The 20,846-nt window shown below is 39.0% G+C and overlaps 1 protein-coding gene across 2 annotated transcripts in view; it reads right to left on the reverse strand.

Annotated features, from left to right (window-relative positions):
* Positions 1–6,978, reverse strand: part of sema3d (sema domain, immunoglobulin domain (Ig), short basic domain, secreted, (semaphorin) 3D) — a 31,071-nt gene extending 24,093 nt beyond the window's left edge. Inside the window, exons 1-2 of one of the 2 annotated variants that reach the window (XM_005729863.1) lie at positions 6,678–6,978; positions 322–578 (exon numbers count right to left, since the gene is read on the reverse strand). In XM_005729863.1, coding sequence (XP_005729920.1) covers positions 322–544 — 223 coding nt within the window. In that variant the 5' untranslated portion in view covers positions 545–578; positions 6,678–6,978. Of the gene's footprint in view, positions 1–321; positions 579–4,570; positions 4,632–6,677 lie in introns of those variants that run through there. The other variant, XM_005729864.1, reaches the window with a different exon arrangement.
* Between the last annotated feature and the right edge of the window lie 13,868 nt (positions 6,979–20,846).

Genomic DNA, 20,846 nt, shown 5'->3' on the forward strand with positions numbered 1-20,846 from the left:
CAAAGCCACATACATGGACACAGAGCACATTTATAAAATCAGATAATATCCACACAGCAGACTGATGGATCAGTAAGTGAGAAACATTTCACTTTGCTTCATGTTTAAGTGCTACAGATCATCTCCATAAACTTCACTAAATTCTCCTCTTACCATTTCCTCTGCCTGTTGCACAAGTCACATTCAAGTAAGAAAAAAAAGATGCACACTGAAAGATGGAAAGATGTATGACAAGAAAGAAAAAAATGAAAAGATAAAATCCTATGTCAAACAGCAATATTGTTTGAATTAAAACAAACATCAGCAATATTTAGTTCTTACCTCTATGGCTGAGTTTGACCCTGGGGACACTCTGTTTGATGCTTGCTCCAACAGGGAGGATGGCCAACAAAATCAGTCCAAACAGTGTGACCTCCGGATGGAATAGAGCCATAAACTTCTTCCCTTTGCCTCCATAATTACTGCCAGACAAGCAGAACATAGCCCCAACCTCATTCCAGGTCTGATTGCCAGAGTCCTCTTTCTTCATACTGTGTGGAGTCATCTTGTAGTGTTTTCACTTTGTGCTTTTCTGCAACCTTGGAGGGAGACCAGTGTAAAGAGTCAAGCTAGGGAGGAGCAATCATAAGTGTATGAGGATGCAAGCAGTCTCATCTAACTCCAGAGAGGGGGAATATACACAAACTTCTGTGGCTGTTTCGCCATGGAGCCCTACAGGCATGTCCCCTTCCTTTGCCCATCCTACATCAGCTGTTGCTTGTCACCGGCTCTCCTTTTGTTTCGCCTTTAAATCTGTTTGCCCCAAACAAAGGTCAGACTAACAAAACAGTTGCATTCTACCACTGTTCATCAGGCACGTCTCCGCTTTTCTCTCTCCTCCCATATCCTTTTCACATGGATAACTCAACTTAATTCTTTGCCTTAAGGATACTTGCCAGTAGCTTAAGGATTGGTTGATGACCCTGTCACTTCCTCCTTTATACCATGTAAAAAATGGGCCATGCCCTGTTTAGGACGTCACAATCAATTAAAAATGCCCAGACATTAGTTCACATTCTGAAAAGTTAGCTGTCTAACTAGGATTGAAAAGCTGTGCTTTTAAATAAATGTGTGGTTTAGAATAAGTAGCAGGAGCACAGACTGTTACAAGTTAAAAAAAAAAGAAAAGAAGAAGAAGTAAGAAGGAAAAAAGACAAGAACTAAAAAATAACTAATTACTTGTTATATTCTGAAAATCTGTGTTTTAATAAATTTATGTTTTTTTCAGTGGTACATGGACACCTAAAAAGTGAAGCAGTGGAACTAGTATATAAAGATTTGTCAGTGAACCCTGATACTAATTTTCCTTCTTAAAATTAAAGTTGCTTGTCAGCACAATTCATACAATACAAGATAATATTCAGATTAACTTCACCTCAAACAGGGTGCAGAATCATGCAAAATGTTTTTTTACACACATTGCAGCTTCATGAAATCTGTGCCCTTTATTACACCGTTGATGCATTCATTGCATCTTCTAAGTACAGACTGAGTACCGTCCCTGTCTTTAACCTGCATTCCTGCAAATCCCACAGCCATTAGGATACTAATTAACCAGACTATTGATGGAGAAATTAATGAATGAATTGAAAGAATGCCTCCCCTTAAGACCCTTTGCCACCATCATTACTTTCCTTCCACCCAATTTCAGAAAGCACACATCAACCTGTCAAGTGACAACATAAACAATGTCAAGCTAAAGCTAGATTAGATATGACATTCACACTCCTATATCTCTAATATTGACAGCATGTATGCTCCTTAGAAGTCCACCACATATAGAGAATAGCCATTTGATAATGTGTAAGCAGCACCTTAAAAAAAAAGATAATATCCTGAGTAAATATACTGACCCGGGTCTTTGCCCATCGATTTGTACTGCAAGGTAAAATGTGAAACAGATATTAGGTGTTCGACTACAACTCACTTAAGTTTATTTGATTTCTTTCTTCAGTCATCTGATGTTTAAAACTGTAGCTCTTTGTGCAGAAACAGGGGTGAGCGGCACCCTTCCAAGTGCCCCATAGCTTTAAAACGAAGAGGATTAGACTCTGATAAACAGACTGGTGTTTATTTAGGATGACAAATTGAGACGTGTTCACACCTTCAGGGTTAGAAATACAGATATAGAGCTCTGCGTGATGGATGGGCAATCAGCAAAGAGAGTGAGAAAGTTAGGAGGCTAAAATCCCTGTAGTCTTTGCACTTTGTGAGCGATACTGATAGTGCTGATGGTGAAGCTTATCCTCCCTACAGTATTTTCAGGAAAGCAGTGACACAATTTCACTCAAGTGATAAGCACTTCAGTAATGCATCTCTTTTCACAGCTTGAGTGCCCACATCTATCCGCAGCACAGACATGTGCAACACCCCGCTAGAAGAATGACCCCCAGGAAAAGAAAAGTACAAGTCTTGGAAGAAAAACAAAAAAAAAAAAAATTTTTGAGTAATAGATGACACACACTGGAGGAGGAATACCAGAGTACCAGTGAGTCAGTACTTTGAACGTGTCAATAACGGAAATGAAAAGAGAAATAAGGGAAAAAGTGCACAAGAGATGTGAATAATGGGGGAAACCAACTTCTTGTGCCATGTAAGTTAAGCTAACACCCCTATTTCCTGGTGACTAGAGTCCTTGTTGTCTTTGGCAGCATGGCCGGCACACAGTGCAGGGTGTCAGGAGAAACAATCCTGATAGAGATGGTGACAGATTTAAAGCTAGCAGCCAAGGGCTCCTGGCTTCTGATCTCTCACCAACACAAAGCACCTTTAAATATACTGACTCTTCTGTTTCGGTTTAAACAATACAGTCTTTGCATGCCATAAAACATCTACTCAGTTAGTATTATCAGTGAATCTAGTAGCCGACACGCTGTACAAGAATCGTAAAGAGAAACTAGCTCAAGTGAATACACAACAGAAGTTGCCAGCAGTCATGAGAAAAGAGCAGATGGTGAAGAAGTGCTCTGGCTATGGGCATGCTTGCACCAAGACCACCCCTAATGAGGCATTTAGCAACACCCAGGTGCCCTGTAGAGTACACTATTATCTAACTCCTCCATCTCCACAGGACGGAGTGCATTAGCACAGCTATTTGTCTTTATTCCCTGACCACAGGCACTGACCTAGCAGAACAACATAGGTAATTGTTTCTAGTTCTCAAGACATTAATTGTTTTTCTTGGCAAGAGTCAATCATCTTTTCTTTAGCCTTGTATTTAAGCAAGCATGCAACTCTCTGTGTGTGAGCTAATGTCTCACAGGAAAAATGCTAAAAATACAAACTACAAAGAATATGGAAGAAACATTACATTTTAAAGTGGGTTTACAAACTATGACTCCAGGTATAGATGGAAGTAATTAAGGAAACACGTCACTGTTCCATAAAGACAGGAATCAACCTTACTTTTTGTGTTTTAAACATGTCATGTCTTTTATTTTTATGTTAGACTTTATGACCACATTAAAATAACAGTAGCAAAGCTGTCAATAAAGGCTCATAATCAGTGGCTTTAAAGTATGCTAGGAATTAACTGCTGATTCAAAAAATGTAAATATGAAACATGTGATCCCTGAGGCATTATTCTGGATACAGATCAACCCCCCAGCTACAATACATGCTTATAAATTAAAGCTTTTGGGGAACTTTCATAGTATAAATGTGCACTTTTTTTGTGTAATTTGTTTACTCATTTTATTAAGTAGACATCAAGGCCACAAACTGTGATTCATTTAGCATTTTAATCACTAACGTGATCCCACATTATCTGACTGAAACATAATATCTAACAGCGCAGCATGTGCATCTCCTGGGAAATTAGATATCGCTCCAGAAATTGAATGCAAAATAAATTGCCAAAATATCCCCTTACACGCAACATTTAATCATCCAAAACATGGCGATGGAGACAGAGATGGGCTTTGAAGTTGAAAACACTGCAGTAAATTAGTCCCAAATAATGAAGGAATACACAGTGCAAACCATGCTTGGTAAAGATGCCAAATATTTCTCCATGCAACAGAATAGGGTTGATCCCTTACTAGTCGGACAGCCTGGATTTCCTGAAACTGTTACCTTTAATTATATCATATAACTTCTAAAATGTTTGATTACCAAATCTCTCTCATAACTATACAAAATTAGACTCTATGGACTCCAGACAGTTGATTCTACTGCCCTGGTCAATGGATTTAAGTGAGGATTTCCCAGAGTAAATGACTCAGGTCTTAATTTAAACAATATAAACCCACAATTACACTTTGCTCTAAACCACTATGCATGAAATCTGTGAATGGAAATGCCTAGACAAGAGGACATTCCAGTTGAATTCCTTCCGTTCTGGAAGTGAAGAGTACGTCTGTGGGGAATACCAAAGAAGATGGATTAAATTCCAACCCTGAGGTCCTGTCTGTCTACATTTTGTCTGTATCTCAAAACACTGGAAAGGGAACACTCCTGGAGGCTGCTGGTATGGAAACCAAATACACCAAAGCCAGATAATATGCCCCAGCACCTGTTATTAAAGACTCACTTTATGTTTACTGTTGGTCTTCAACAATAGAAGACAAGGTTCACAGCTCCTCACAACCACATGCAGTTGTCACAGAGCCAGCTCAGGTCTCCTGTCACACACAAGGGTTAATGGAAAGCTGGGAGGAAGCAGCAAGGAGTGATACTTGATCTATGGTTTAACTCGTCAACAGAGAAAATGGCAATTAAAAAACATGAGCTGAAAACAAAGCCAGGGAATATGTCAAAGAGAGAACAGACCATGTAACTGAGACGGTTGGATGAAGATAAACATGCAGGTAGTTTTGCTGATAATTGACAACAAAACAAGTAACTCTACTCACACAGAACAGGTCATGACGCCGGAAAGCCACTCAGAATCTGTATGAGTGCCTGCATGTATGAACAAATGTGTGCGTGTAAGCTAATACCATCCTGAGGGAGGCAGATGGGAGCAATATAGAGCATGAAAACAGTGACTGACATTTGTAAGTGCACCCACTTGTATCCTCATGGCCTGAGGATATAGGGGTACACCCATCTAGGCTACGCAACAACTCTTCTCAAGACCAAACTGTCATCTACACACTTGAGAAGCAACTGTATTGTTCTTTGTAAGTGCTGGAAAGACTGTTATGCAGTTTATCTCCATATGAGCCTAAGCACATTTCATTTACAGAGTGGGGACACAGAGAGGCCACAGAAAGACAGCCAAACCGAGCCAGTCAGTCTGTCTGCAAGTCACTGGCACCTAGCTGTTGTAGACACTCTAAACATACTAACATCACTGCAGTTAATGTGTCTTCTCAGTTGCTTTGTCTGTCAGCACTGAGGGATTTTGCAAACATAACCATATTAGGCTAGACTAGTGTGCAGCATACAAGTATGTTTTAATAACACTTTCCACCCAAAACCTGTTGAGTTTTGCAAAGGACCCCTTTAAGGTTTTAGTTTTCATCACTGTCCAGGAAAAAGCCTCAGCATGAGACTGCACTGACTTCTGACAGAGCTCAGAAGTGTTGCTGTAGGCCATTTAAAACACAGCTCAATATTGATGCTGTGGTTGTTTTAGAGAAATGTTGGATTGGTCCAGACATGCCACATAGAGCTGGAATGAATTAGTGCACACAGGAGGCACAACTGTAGCACGGCATGGGAAGGGCATTGATTGGCATAGCAAACAATGGAATACACCCCTTTAATCAGTCCAACATAGTAACTTATTTTTTCACATGGAAGGTTCCTATCACAGCCACAGCAGTCTTGAGCCTTCCCCATTCCCGGCCAAGTAAACATGGGGATGTGTGTGTATACTGCAGTGTGTATGTATTAGGTATGCCTGACAGCATCTCAATGACGCAATGTTTGGACGCTGTTTAAAGGAGAAAATCAGACAAGATTTTCTGTCTTGTCTTTCTGTCGCCCAAGGCAGAAGTCATTTATTTACCTCAGTCATGCTGATCGAAACCCCTGAAACACTGCCAGAGAAATCAATGCATCCACACAAGTACAAACTCCCCTCCCTCCCTCCCTCCCTTGTTTACCTCTCTCAGAACCACCAGATCCCAGTCCAAAGTTAGGTAAACCTTTAAAAAAAATATATGGGGAGAGTGGACCAGTGAGAAAGAACTACATCACTACTTGTTTTCTTTTCTGCTGGACTGTAAACCACTAACATGCACAAACACAAATAAATGACCTCAATGAGGTAAATGTGTCCACGTCAACATTTTACTGTATGTATGATTAATTCAGACAGTAGACATGTACTTGGCTTAAGTCCATATAGTCAGTTTGGGGGCATTTAGAATTCCCACCCCCTCCCCAAACACTGTGCAAAGACAAAAATTCTCCCTCTTACCAACTTCTCATATATCCATATACAGTCTCTGTACTTTAAACGATCTATCAAGAAAAAGAAAACAATAAAGAAACTTAAATATTGATTAATACGTTTAAGTTTGTAAATCCAGCTTAATAAAATGTACAGATACACATAAAGCGTTAAACCCCCTTTAAAACTCTGCAGTATTAATTTATTAATTTAAACTCTACTGTGGTCCACCGGACACACGGTTATAACTTGGTGTAGATTATTACCCTCGTTATTATTATGGCGTGTTCCTCACCTGCTCGCTCGCTGACTTCGTCTCTTCTCGCGTGCAAGTGCACCACATGAATAGCAGTGTCTCAGAAAGTTGTCCGTTGCAAACACACACACAAAAAAACGACCAAAAGTATGACACTTGGCACAACTTCAACCCGACCAAAAGGAAAGTGGATGGATAAAATGAGGTCTTCCTGCAGATATTTCCACTCCCTGTAACGTTAGTTAAACTGAAAAGCGCTCTTGAACTCTTCGTGCACTGCGTGTGTATATTGGATGGCTGGGTAGTCTGTGGCAGTACGCCCCGGGAAAGACAGACGGCAAACTCCCAGTTGTGCTGCTGCTGCTGCTGCTGGAGGGGAGGGGCCCTCAGCATCTGTACCGCCGTTCTTTTGGACGCTCCACAGCTTCAGTTTCATCCCTCCGAAAGTGCTCCGACTATTAGTTACGATGGGCCTTATTAACGGTTATGTATTTCGGCTAATAGCATGATCAAAACAGCTTAAAACTGATCTGAAAAGCATTCATAACCATGAATAGACTCACCAGTCACAGCTCGTGTTACTGCAAAACATGTTAGTGATCATGTGGTATTTTATAATTATTAGTGGCAAAACTATGGCTGAAAATATTATTGCAGTCAGCTCATTGGACTGACCTAACCACTGAGGACTGCCTCACATTTTTCTGTGGTGCTTTTCTCCTCTTATTGACCACTCAGTGCTTCACTCTACAATAATGCCCTCACCCATTTTTTCTTTAAGCATGCATCAATTTATCTGTCACACCAGTGAATACATTGGGGGCAAGCCTGATTTCAGTATCTTGCTAAGTGCACTTCCACCTACAAGGTGTACAGTAGGAGGTGGGGATCAAACTAATGACATTCCAGTTTATAGATGATTACCTGTGTTTAATTATTTAATTTTACATTGTTTTCAAGTAAATTGGAGTAACTCGCATCGATTTAATCACGAAAATATGTTGTAATCCCCTGGGGAAATGGTTAAACTGTACGTGTTTTGATATATATAGCCATTTGTGTCCAGTCAAAGTCTATGCGGCTCATTTTTGTAAACTTGTGTGTACTCTGGGTTTCCCTGATCTACTAACAAGCAGAAAGAACCAAGAGCTGAATGTTGGTTCAGGCAGCAGATTTTGGCTGTGTGTCACAAAAGACTGTGCAACGAATGGAGGAGTTGATTTTGAAGTAAACATGGATTTCTTTGGCACTCTCTATTCATGTACACACAGACGTGAGTCAATCCAAATCTGCACTTCTTGTGAGTTGTGGAAGGGTTAGAGCCAAACATGCACAAAAAATGAATTTATTCAAGAACAGAGCTGTAATGTTGGACCAAGAAAAGAGAGTTGCAGGATATCCCACCCATAAACTTAGATGAAAATGCTTGTTATTGATTTTTGGTTGTGATGATCATATCACTTTTCCAGTGGTGGGTGTGTATCTTCAACAAATTCGACTGGGTCCCGGTTACCCAAGAGGATTAGGTTAAAGGTCAACAGGTGAAAAGAGTATCCGCCCGCACTGTTGGGAGGTTTAGTGTCAGGGTGTGATCTTCCTCAGGATATCGTTCTCTTGCGCACACTCACGTAAATACACATACACAAGCGGAAAGCAGTTAGTGATGACTTGTACTGACGACATAAGGTTGCACACTGTCCAATGTTCATTTGATCCCTGCCCATTCTCCAGAGAGCTTTGTCAAAAGTGTGTGTGTGTGTGTGTGTGTATACTTGTAATGTAAACCTGTTTTTGTTTTTTAGGTCAGGATAATGTTTGGAACATATGTTATATGATGAGATGATAGTATGTGGTTAGACGATATGGTATGGTTGGGGTAAATGATTGGGAAATTAATGTAAGTTCATGTGTGAAGTGACTGAAACAACTGTGTGTGCCTGCGTGTGTGAGGAATCGAGTAAAATACTTGCACAAATTGATTGATTTCCTTGGGATTTTCCCTGGGATTTGGGTTGAGTGACATAAGAGTTTAGCCTCATACTGGAATACATTACTACATTTCACAAACTCGAAGCACATATATTTGTCTCCAAAAACACCCAAATGTTTGTTTATTTATTTATCACGTACTGGACCATTATATCCTGTTATTTAAACATAGTATAGAAATTGCTCAAATTGCAGGAGAGAGACAACAATAATACCTGCTCAGATTCAAATTGGAGACTTTGTGGTGCACGATTGGCAGCTTAACCTATTAGCAACAGAAGCACATATGTTAAGTAACTCGAGACCCTTTGTGGGATTTTAAACAATGTTCAAACAATTTAAAATCTGAGGGATGCTGACGGTGATTTCAGTACCAGAACATGATTTTAGTGGACAGTTTAACAAATTGTGGGAAAGTTTCCTAGAATCTGGCTGAGTTATTTAAAAGAAACAAAGAAAAAAAAAACTGCCCAGAGCATTATACATTGTTCCAATTAATATTATGAGTAGTCCAATACACAAGCTGGAGCTGGCATATTCTAGCTTATAGAATGTCCACTTAAGTCTACAGGATAAGAAGTTGTGTATAAAGGTTTTACCTCTAATTGATGCTTCTTAATGGGGCATCAGATGTTCAATCTGGATGAGGTGGAAAGCTGCAGCCATCTCATCCGATCTCTTCATTGAACAGTGAACATCATCCTGAAAAAGAATCTAATGCCAAAATGTAAACAGAAGATTGTGGGCAATGGAGGAGAAAGGTGGTTATTTGAAGAACAATTTGCATAAATGTGTCTACAAGAATGCAAAATCACCAGTCTTTAAAAGTGGAAACACTTTCATTGGAAAAGTGTGTGTTTGGGATATGTACATGGCCAATATGTCACATTTTAGTGTGGGTTATATATTTTTATTCTTTCTTAAAGGTTTTGCTAAAGCACAAAAAGAAACTGCTGGTGTAAGATTGAAGGCTAAGTTCTCTGATAAGTCAAATGAGGCAAATGTGCTAAAAACTGTGACATTAAAGTTCCATTATTAGATTCACAATCCTTACTTGTTTTTAGAGAAGGAAATGGCTTTTTCTTGCATACTTGTGGTATTCGTTGGCGAGAGGGTCGTGTGCACAGTCACACACACAGTGTTTGTCAGAGTGCAGAACGTAATGCAGTCTGTGAGTAATTTCTAACACTAATCGTGAAGATCTACAGCAATAGGGCAGTTATTCAGGCCTGTCAACACAAGCAGCTCCTATTTTACTTCGGACACACACGGAGGCCTCCAAGATTTACTTCCAATAGACCTGAACTGATTAACTAATCTTGATTACAAGAACTGCCACCAGGCTTGTGGTGCTCTTAAACAACTGGAGCAGAGTTAATTGTCAACAATTGTTACTTATTGATGATTAGGGATAAGGATCATTAATTAGATCTCAACTAGACATGTCAACAAGCAATGTAAGGATTTGAATAGCCTAAGAAAATTGAACTATACAGAAACACATCAGACTCAATCTCTTCCCCAGAGACGGTCATATAAGGCTAAGGCTTCTTTAAATAAAGTTGTTTGTGAATGGTAATCTGCATCATTCCTTTTCACGTCTATTACTCTTCTACATACACAAAGAGGCTTACTTACTACTTCTGTGTCAATGATTTGTGGATGGGTGGACACAAACACTATGGCAAGCATTCCGATAGCTCACGATACTTCAATGTTAGGAATCCATCGAGATATCACGGCTGCTGTATCACATTACAAACGTGTGTTACTCATCATGGGTGTTTCTATGTAGCTGCATCACTGCAATGTAGTTAAAAAGAAAGCACACCCTCTTAACTCGGGGTTTCACATATCAGAACATAGTCAAAAATGAGAAATATGGGCCACACCAGATTTTGAAGTTATTAAAACAAAATCTCATGACAGGATGTAGTACACCATGTCATTATGAAACAAAAGCTAAGTTAAAATTCTGATACATTGTGTGAAAAACTAAGTACACTCCAGGATTCAGTATGTGGCCAGGGCAGTAAAAAAAGAAAGAGAACCGACAATGCCACTTGAAGAATTGCACCTCAGGAATTATTAATCTAATGACTTTGTTACATAATCAGTTGGTAGTAAAAGCTCACAGGCAGGGAACAGCTGTAACACGTTACTTTCAATTCTTTATCTGACAATAAGTTAAAAACAAGCCTGGAGCTGCAAATAAATAAATAAACAAGTTAAAACCAAAAAAGATATTAGATATTATTCTATAATACATTTATTTTAAAAAGTAAATAGATTAAATAAAATATCAGCTCCAATAAATAAGTCTATACAACTATCTGGGAGGCAAACTACGATGCCACTAAGTCCTTGTCAGATGTGTCTCACTGCATTTTCTTGTGTTCCAACCTCTTCCATTCACATGTATAAGTGTGGGGAGAGAACCTCACCCAACAAGCCTCCTAACAAGATGTCCTTACATTGACAACTGCATATGTCACTTGTCTTCATTTGCTTATTTATCTTTCACTATTTTTTATCCTCATTTTTACCTTATTTCTCTTAATATCTTGTCTTATTTTTAATCCTTATTTATCTTTTTCCTTCAACCCTACCTAACTTGGCATTTGTGTATGGACAGCAAAGGAAGAATTTCATTGCACAGAGAAATGCTATTTCTTCTGTACACATGACAATAAACACTTTGAATCTTGAATCTACACCAACTAAAAGAAAAAAAATGAGAAACAAATTAAAGAAAGATACAAATACAAATACAAAGCGAAAAAACATTATGGTTGTTATCCAAAGTCTGGTCTGCGATCTTAATGCTGTGTTTCTACTCGCCATCATCAGGCACTGGGCAGCCAAATACAGCCATCAACAAACAGTCAAACACTAGGATAAGAAAGGTTTTCTAAACACACCAAATCTATTTTCAACATACAGAATCTATTTCAATACATCCATAACAACCACTGCAATCAGAATAAATCCAAAAAGCCAAGAGAGCCTGAACAATGAGGTGCAGGTGCGACTTATTATCAAAATTGGATTGGAGTGCTAGAGAAGGAGTTAAGGTTAATGCTGCATTCAAAAAGCACTTCTCGGGTGAGGAATATTTTTCACATGTTTGATAGCACTTTGATTTTCTTTTTCAGCCATTCTTTTGCAGATTTGCTGGTATGCTTGGGATTACTGTGAGTTGTATGACCCAGTTTGGGTCAAATTTTTGACTCCTTGATATGGTATACTGATGAGTTCAGGGTCGACTCGATAACTGCAAGGTGCCCAGGTCTTGTGGCTGCAAAATAAGCCAAAATCATCGCCCCTCCACCATTTTATTGACAGCTGGTATGAGGTGTTTGTGCTGTGTTTGGTTTTCTCTAAACATCTCCTTTTTGGCCTTGTCTGTCCATAAGACATTGTTCCAAAAGTCTTGCGGTTTGTTCAGATCCATCTTTGCAAACCTAAGCTGTGCTGGAATGTTCTTTTTAGAGAGAAGAGGTTTTCTCTTGGAAAGAGAAGTCATACTTGTTGAATCTAACTGACGCCTGATGCAACTTGAGTTTTTTTTGCAGTTTCTCTGAATATTGCACGGTCTGACTTCTGGGGGAATTTACTAGGACAGCCATATGAATAATCTTTCTCACTTCAAAATGTTTGGAAATGGCCCTATAATTCTTCCCAGATTGAGGACCAGCAACAAGTACTTCTTTAAGATGATTTGTTGGTGTTGATGAACACACTACCAAAACTTCTACTTTTCCTCATGACAAAATATATCGGATCATGAAAATAAAACATCGTTTCATATTATACGCTATCGTTTGTTTTGTGGTGTCGCAAAATACACTGTTTATGGCAATACTTTTTCATCGTTTGGATGGCCACCATGCATTGAACAGAATACAATCATGGCCAGTAAAGACGAGGCAGAACTAGGTAGCTCAAAAAAGGACCAGTCAAAAGAAATTCCTAAACGAGGGGCTACCTCTGTAGCCTGGACATAGTTTGGTTATGAAATGTCTGACACAGACCAGAAAACATGCAAATTATGCCGCAAACCAGTCCCCACCACAGACTCAAACACAACAAACCTCTTCGAGCACCTATGCAAGAATCACGTGAAAGTGTGTGGAGAGAGTTTATGGATGAGAAGCAAAAAAGAGCCATCAGATGCTCAAAATAAACCTTAAACTCAAACTTTAGAACAGTCTTTTCCCCGCAGCACGCCATGTAATAAATACTCACAAAGAAAATGGCGGCCGTTACAACTTATATCTAAAAATATAATATATAATATAGTTTCATGCATCGTTCAAAACACTCAACTCCAGGTACACAACGCCCAGCTGAAAACACTTCATACAAGTTGAGTTGCCTGACATTTACAGAAGATGCATCATTTTGTGATATATATTGTTATTAGGATGAGAATAGTCTTATATCGGGATATGAGACTTTGATCATGTCGCACAACCCTAGATGCCATAATTTCCTGATCATCAGGTAATCAAGTGCATTTGAGGCACAAGGCATCATGTTGTTCATTTGAAATTGTATTTACATCATAAGACCTGGTAGAGTCCAGAATTTATTTTCTCTTTACTGTGTCCTAATATGTAAAACTTAAGAATTAAAAGACGGTGCACTTTCTTTTTACCGCGACCATGAACTTAGGCCCTATAAACTATTTTCTCTGAAATATATTCCATTCACTCTAATAGATGTTTATCATAACTCAATAGTATTTTTTAAAAGTTCAGGGAAACGTTTTCACTGCATTAGATTTCAAAGGAACTGTTTTTCTTTTCCTTTTTGTAACTTGTCTTTGTTCCCACTGTGTGACTGTGTAAACGGATCTATATCATGAGTAATCCAAGAACACACACAGAGTTATGTATCCATGACTTTAGACGACATTACAAAGACTTACGACACATCATCGTTATGGAGACTCGCTTTTTGAAGTCCAATCACCATAATGTGATTTGATTAGTAAACAGATTTAGGTCCTCACAACACAGATAATACATAGACCACACGCACATATGCACACTCACCCCAGTAAAATACCACAAGAATGAATTTTTCTGACTAGCTAAGAGTCAAACAGTCACAGCTTCAAATATCAGCGTGTAGAACAAACAATAAACCCACAGTCCATTTAAAACCGTTTTCCAAACGCACAAACAAGTAGGCCCATTAGACTGAAAACTGTAGCAAAAACATACCTTCAGAGGCAGAAAGTGAGTACACAGAGGAAATTAGTTTGTTTTTTCCCGTCTGCACTCTGTTTATTTTGTGTTCTGAATTTGTTAGTGATTGGCAAGTGTCTAAGCGTGGGATTATTTGTTTATTTTTAACAGGAACATGCAGCTTTGTGGTTGACAGCGCGACAGTCTCTGCAGTAGGAGTGAAGTGACCTGAAAGTAGAAACAGGTGGGCTGTATGGCGGCTGGGAGAAGAGCACGGGGGAGAACATTTGAGACACTGAGAGGTATTTTACTAAAGAAAAAGTACAGAAGAGCATATTTCAAAATAAGGACAGAACTGAAGCACAATTTGTTCCACATTATGGCTATACAAATACATTATATGTTGTAAAATAAATACTTTAATATATAAAATAGTGTTATGAGTTACTTTAATTTCTAAATTGGGTAATGTATAATGTGTACAAAGTACACCATTGTAATGTATTTGCTTTATTCCTTCCTTTCTTTCTTTATTACACAATATTACACTGTGAACAAGAAGTAAACTGAGGTTATTTTTGCATCAAATAACCAAAAGGAATCCACAACTTGCTCAGGTACTTCAAAAATGGTGTAGTTCAGTGTAAATTCTAGAGCTGCCAATATCAACAGCACTTTCTCCCAAACATTTATCTCTTCTGTGGAGGAGAGAGGTGCAAAGTACCAATTAGGAAAGGAGTGACTGTCCTAGGAAATGAATGGCTGTCATCTTGCAATGACTTGTAAAAATGAATGTTATTCAAAGGAAATTCATCAGCAGAATCAACTTTGACAAAAGTCCCAACTTGATTTCTGCATAATAACTTTGAATTTAATATTCTACAGAACAGTCGCTACATTTGGGGTTTTTTAAAAACCCTAACAATGCTTCTTTGTCACCTTAACATGTCGTTTCAGTGAAATCGAGCCAAACTCTAAAGACGTCATTTTTATTTGGCATTGCATCCAGACTAAATAGTCGAGCTGAAGTCTGAGATCTTGATAGGCCTTTGCATTCCTTTCTAGTGAAAAAAGCATCTGGAGAACTCGTCTGATCAGACAACAACACTCCACTAAGGAGGAGGAGAAGACAGAGAGAGAGACTTGGAAGGATATAGTGTAAATTACACCTTCAGGGCAGGAGGCTGACGTGCAGCCTCAGATGGTCTGCAAGCCTTTGAACAAAACATACTTAACAACGTTGTCCCCTGTGTAGTTTGAGTGTAGCCTTGACGTATGCAGCTGTGAGATATGGCACAGCTGTGTTCTGTGTCTTTTTATCAGGCAGACCTCTCCTCCCCCAATCAGCTGTTCGTATTTTGTAAAATAAATCCCAAGCATACAGTAATGGTTTAAACACACGAGTGGTTTAAATTACTGATCCCAGTACTGCTTACCTTAACACACATAATAATGAACAGATAGCTTTCAAACTTAAAAGACTGACAAACCTTTGTGTTATTGTTATATTCAGTAAACTCAACGTTAATCAATCAAATAAGAACCAGAGCCAACATACAATATGCAAGGCTTTCACTTAATAAACGTAATCTCATTAAATACTGTTGTTTTACTGAGTTTACAGAAGCTATCAAAAAGAGTCAGATGATGGGATCAGGCACAGGCAGACAAGGGGAAGTGGAGATAGGAAGCATGTGAAGTTTACTTCCTGTTAGGCTATTGTAGAAAGCGGTTTTCTTAGATCATTCTCTCTAATATTCATTTTCCCCATTCTTGCCACATGTGATTCCGATCTCTCCTTTCGGGCAATTAAAGATACAGAAACCCCAAGGGGAAGGAGAGGGTGGAGGGAGCTGCAGATAGAGAAACAGCAATGCCTGTGGCCCTGGATTTACTTCAGAGTTCTCACAGCTTATCAAACATCACAGTTCACTCAGTGAGGGCCTTGTCCCCTGAGGCCCACATTCATAAACACTGAGACTGGGTCCCTATAAAGATAGAGTTGATGTTTGACATGCCAGAGTAAACAGATGTAGGCCTGGGTTTAGTGAACAAATACCCTACAAATGGATGTAAAAATCCTAGAGAAAACATTTGGAATGCAATAAAATAATATTTCTTGAATTTAGGGAGGTTCCATGGAAGAGTCATCTGTCTACATACTCAATACATTTTTTTTTATGTTTACTGTATTTGTGTAGCCTGTTTAGTAAACATGATACTAAACACTATTATAGGGTGTGTGGTAAGTGAGGTTGCATTGCGACTTTTCAGTTTTCAGCCTGTTAGCTCTCTGCATTCAACAAATGAGTCATTTTAAATCACTGTTTTTGTCTTGAGATGGCTTCAGGATGAGCATGAGAGAGGGGCAGACAAAGGAGGAAAAGCACGAAACAGAAACAGAGATGGATTCACCTCATTCCTCAGACATTCCACTGATTTTAACAACTACCACACGCAAATTTCCTCCCTCCTTTTTTCTTTTTAAAAAATCTTTTTTTTATCAGCAATGCCTTTTATTGACTCCTCTTAAAGAAATGCCAGAAACCAGAATTCCTTCCCTTCCCTTCACTGGAACTTTGAAGAGACACGCCAACATAATTCAGACCAACTTTAACCATATGATCATATTACCGATACACCATCAACTCTGCTGTTATTTCTAATCTTCTTCACTGCACGGCTGACTTCTCTGTTTAGACAGTCATTATAATGCTTGTGTTCCACACCTATTCATTATAACAATAGAATGCATTTACACGACTTTCATTAAGTCTCAGAGGAACTCATTGATGAGAATATGTATGCCAGTGAAGCGTGAACTTCCCAATTCCCAAAAGTGTATCTCAGGTGTGATTTTAATTCATTTTGGGGAACCCGAGTGTCAATAACTGGTGTTGGCTAGCCTGCTGGCATCCATAAATCACTCTATTACAGTATCTAAAAACAATTTAAAGCAATTAGGAGCAGTTAAGCAATTACCACCACGTTCTGATAATGGTGGTGCCTCTTTATCATTTCCATAATACAATCACAATCTATGCTGGGGTGACTCAGTAACTAAGTTACTTCCACTATTTTAACTGACCAATTTTGTCTAATTGGAAACAATTTTCAGCAGTTAGGAGTATCAATAAAAGTCAAGCCACTTATAAAGCAGTTCAGTGGGGGCACAGCATAGAGGCACATGAAGTGTTGGGTGGAAGGTTGCCAGACGTATGAGTAATTACTGGTTTTCTGTGTGTGTGTGTGTGTGTGTGTGTGTGTGTGTGTGTGTGTGTGTGCGCCCGCACGCGCGTGCATCTGTAAGCATTTGTGTAAAGACATTTGTAATAAGGCCCTCAGAGAGTGCCTAATGTGCCACCTGACTGAACAGGTCAGAATGTGCCATAAAAACACCCTCACCTTCATTAAGCCTATGAGCGTTGAAGGCTGCTGGATCCTGCACTCTGCCTGCTACCACACAGCTCACGCCGTCACTGGAGAGGAAATGAGGAGCGATCGGCACAATGACTCACTGTGATTTGGAAGTGGCAATGGGACAAGCCAGAGATATATGCTAGGAGTGGTGGCAGTGCTCATTAACCTGCAGGGTGTTGGTGGTGAAACAGGAAGCAGCTTGTAGCCGTTGAGCTGCTGTGCATATAACTGCGTATGGGACAGATAACAGTGGCAGCCCAGTGCTGCAAATATGGAATTTCACTCAATGGTACCAGTCCCCTATTGCTCTATGTCAGCACACCTCCCTCTTTCACACCGTCACAGACTGGTAACAGCAAATTGTGTCATGCAACAATAATCTCTAACGGTTCATTGCATGAACACAGATGGAGTACTGTGTGGAAAAACATACTTTGTGTGAATAAACCTGAACAGCTAAATCCTTACCACTTCAACGGATGAATTCAACCTGAATTCCACTAGCAAATTCTGTAATGTCTTTTGTTTTAACTGGATCCTCTTTGTGAATTTTTCTAACACTTTGACAGTCAGTGACAGTACACTCCCTGACTTTGACGCCCATAAAGAGTAAAACCAGCAATAAACAGACAGGAGAGAAGTAGGAGGAGAGTAGAGAAAGGGTAACACAGTGATAAAGTTTGGAAAATGAGACGCCTTATCTGCTTTTCATCTGCAGTAATGGTCGTTAGCTGAGTTTGTGCTAGCTTGCAATAAATTTTTAACCTTTCAAATCACAGGGTCATTTCTTAGAATTCGTAAGGAGACTGTTAAATAAATCTAAAGGGTTTTATTTTTTTCCACAGGGTATAGCTCATTATATTGGAGCAGCGGAACTGAAACCAATACCATATGGCTGTTAAAAGAAGAAACTCGATTAGAAAGCTAAAAGGGTCACATGAAGGCACTGGGTTTCAAGGGTGAGATATGCAGACAGAAAAGAGTAAGACCGAAGGACAATAGACTTTGGGTTCTATATGTTTATTTGGAGACAGAAGCTAAGTGACTTTAATTGTTTCTCAAATATTAAGAAATTAGAAAGCAAGGGGACTGGTATGGTATGGTATACACATATGTTTAAAGTACGGTAACTTTAAGCATATGTCTATCGATTAGGATAAACCTATTTAGTTTAAATAACAAATAACCTTCTGCTAAGAGTTAAATGAGTTGTTTTATATCTCCTAATTTACCAATAAGATCAGAAGACAGATAGAATATAAAACTGGAAACGTGTAAAAATCCACCCTATAGCCTAAACATAAACCCTTGCAAACATGGGTAAATTTCCTCCACCTATCCCAACCCTACCCCACCTTTTGCCCCCTTCACCCCTTCAGTCAGACCACCTCAGAAACTGTCTCTACTCTGTGGTCTAACCTCTTGGAAGACCAGAGCATGAATCATGACCTCACTCTTGTTAGCTAATCACATCACAAAAAACAATGACCCCTGTAGGAAGCAAGACTTAAAAACCAGGAAGTTCAGATAGAGGGATAGCCCAAGGGTAGTAATCAATCATTGGGTGTCTAGTGTGAGGTCACCTGCATGTGTGTCTGTGCATGCTTAAAGCAGTCATTGCTTGAGCTTATTTTGGAATCTAGGTCTGTTTAAATCCCTTAATTTTTAGGATTGCGTCTACAAGATCTTGTCAAATCCTTGTAAAATAGCAAAATGAGGAGCATAGAGCATTTGTGTTGCCAGGTAACTGCTGGTTAGGTTTGGTCTTACTGAAATTCGGACCTATTTTGATAGTAGAGCTCATAGTGACAGATATAAAGTATCAGGAAAAATACTTCTTGCTCAAACTATTATTGTTCCATGACCTTCATTCCTGTGATTTGTGAATGTGATATGACCCTTTGTTTCCAAGGTTACAGCATGGCACCATCCAATTAGTGGCAATGTTTTGATTGACAGCTAGATGCACTATAGGAAGCTGATATTCTCCCAGCTTCACACCATTCTCTTCCTCTGACAGAACAGGGAATCTAGGGGAAAAATGTTTCATATTTTCTTCCCCTTGTCAGCACACTCTTTTATTCACTTACTTTTGATTTACTTTCAAAAGGGCTGCTTCCAATTTAAATGTCAATGATTCGTGCATTTTTTGGGGGGGTAATTTCTTGCATTTTTTAATTGCATTTTACGACTAAAATTTGGATGAGGTCGCTGTTGTATGAAGATGCAAAAATACTGTCATCTAATCCTTTAAAATCATTACCCAAGCATATTGTAGTCTCATGAGAGACAGTATTCACCTTTAGAATTCACAGTAAAAGTAGAGCAGATTTCTTCAATCCCACAATCCCTTAGGGCAAAACAGAAGAACACAGGCTGTCAGCAAAGAAGAAAACAACCCATCCTAGGCCCTGTGGCATGTGTCATTATTTAGAGTTGAAATAGATTAATTCCCTGTACTGACTGGTGTGAAAGATCATATTTAGCCTATACAGTGGTAATATATCATAATAATATGGAATGCACTTCAGTTGATTAGCTTCCTGCCTTCACACACACTATACAGGTCCAAAATACAGGGAAATATGCTTGTTTTTCACAGAGAATGGCTCTGGGAGTAATTATAGTGTTCATGTTAAGTCATAGGCAGCTTGATACACCACACCTGTTCCACTGACACATCGGCTAAATGAAAGAGGAAGGCCTGCAAATGCATATTCTCCTGCTGTTTTTAACTATGTGTACGAAGCGCCCTAACCCTCTGTCTGCTTCTCGTTCTTTCCCCTTAAGCTGTCTTTGAGTAGCCTTTTGTAATGGGTAGATATGGTTAATGTACCGTGTCACTGCATGTGACATACCTTCCTTTCATCCTACTTCTTTACTATACAGAAAATATATACATTATGTGCTTTTGGAGCAGATTGTTTTGATAATGTCTCCATTACCGTCAGGTCTTGTGCAGTTCTGAGAAAGCACGCATCAATTCACTTGTCCAAAATAAGGTTAAAAAAAATAAAAACACAGATCCTTTTTCTGCACTGAGTCACATAGTGAAGTATCATTCAGAATTATGGAAAACACCCAGTTATTCAAGGGTTTTTTAATTTATTTTTCACTCTTGTACTGCAGAACAATTCTCAAGGCATCAAAATTATGAAATAACACAAATAGTAGTCAAACAGTAGTAAAGAAAGTGTAAACAAAACAAATATATGTCTTAAATTTCAGCCACATTTTACTTTGATTACAGCTCTGCACACTCTTGGCATTCTCTCAAGCAGCTCCGGGGATTGTTACCAGCAGCACTTCAGCTTTGGAGAAGTTTATCTCCACATATGCTGAGCACTTGCTGCCTGCTTTTTCCTACATCTAAACCATCTCAGCTGGATTTAGGTAAGGTGATTGTGGGGGTCAGGGGATCTAATGCAGCACTTCTTTATTCTCCTTACATAGCCTCAGGGTGTGTTCTCTGGTCATTGTCCATTGAAAACCAAATTAAGCACAAACCAGACTGCAAGATGTGTTGCTGCAGTATGAAAACCGTATCTATCGCTTTAAATAAAAAATATGACACACAAGCTGCCTTGTTTAAACTTTTTGGACT

The sequence above is a fragment of the Pundamilia nyererei genome, unplaced genomic scaffold (assembly GCF_000239375.1).
Source record: "Pundamilia nyererei isolate P.nyererei 1_Seehausen unplaced genomic scaffold, PunNye1.0 scaffold00035, whole genome shotgun sequence".
Lineage (NCBI taxonomy): Eukaryota > Metazoa > Chordata > Actinopteri > Cichliformes > Cichlidae > Pundamilia > Pundamilia nyererei.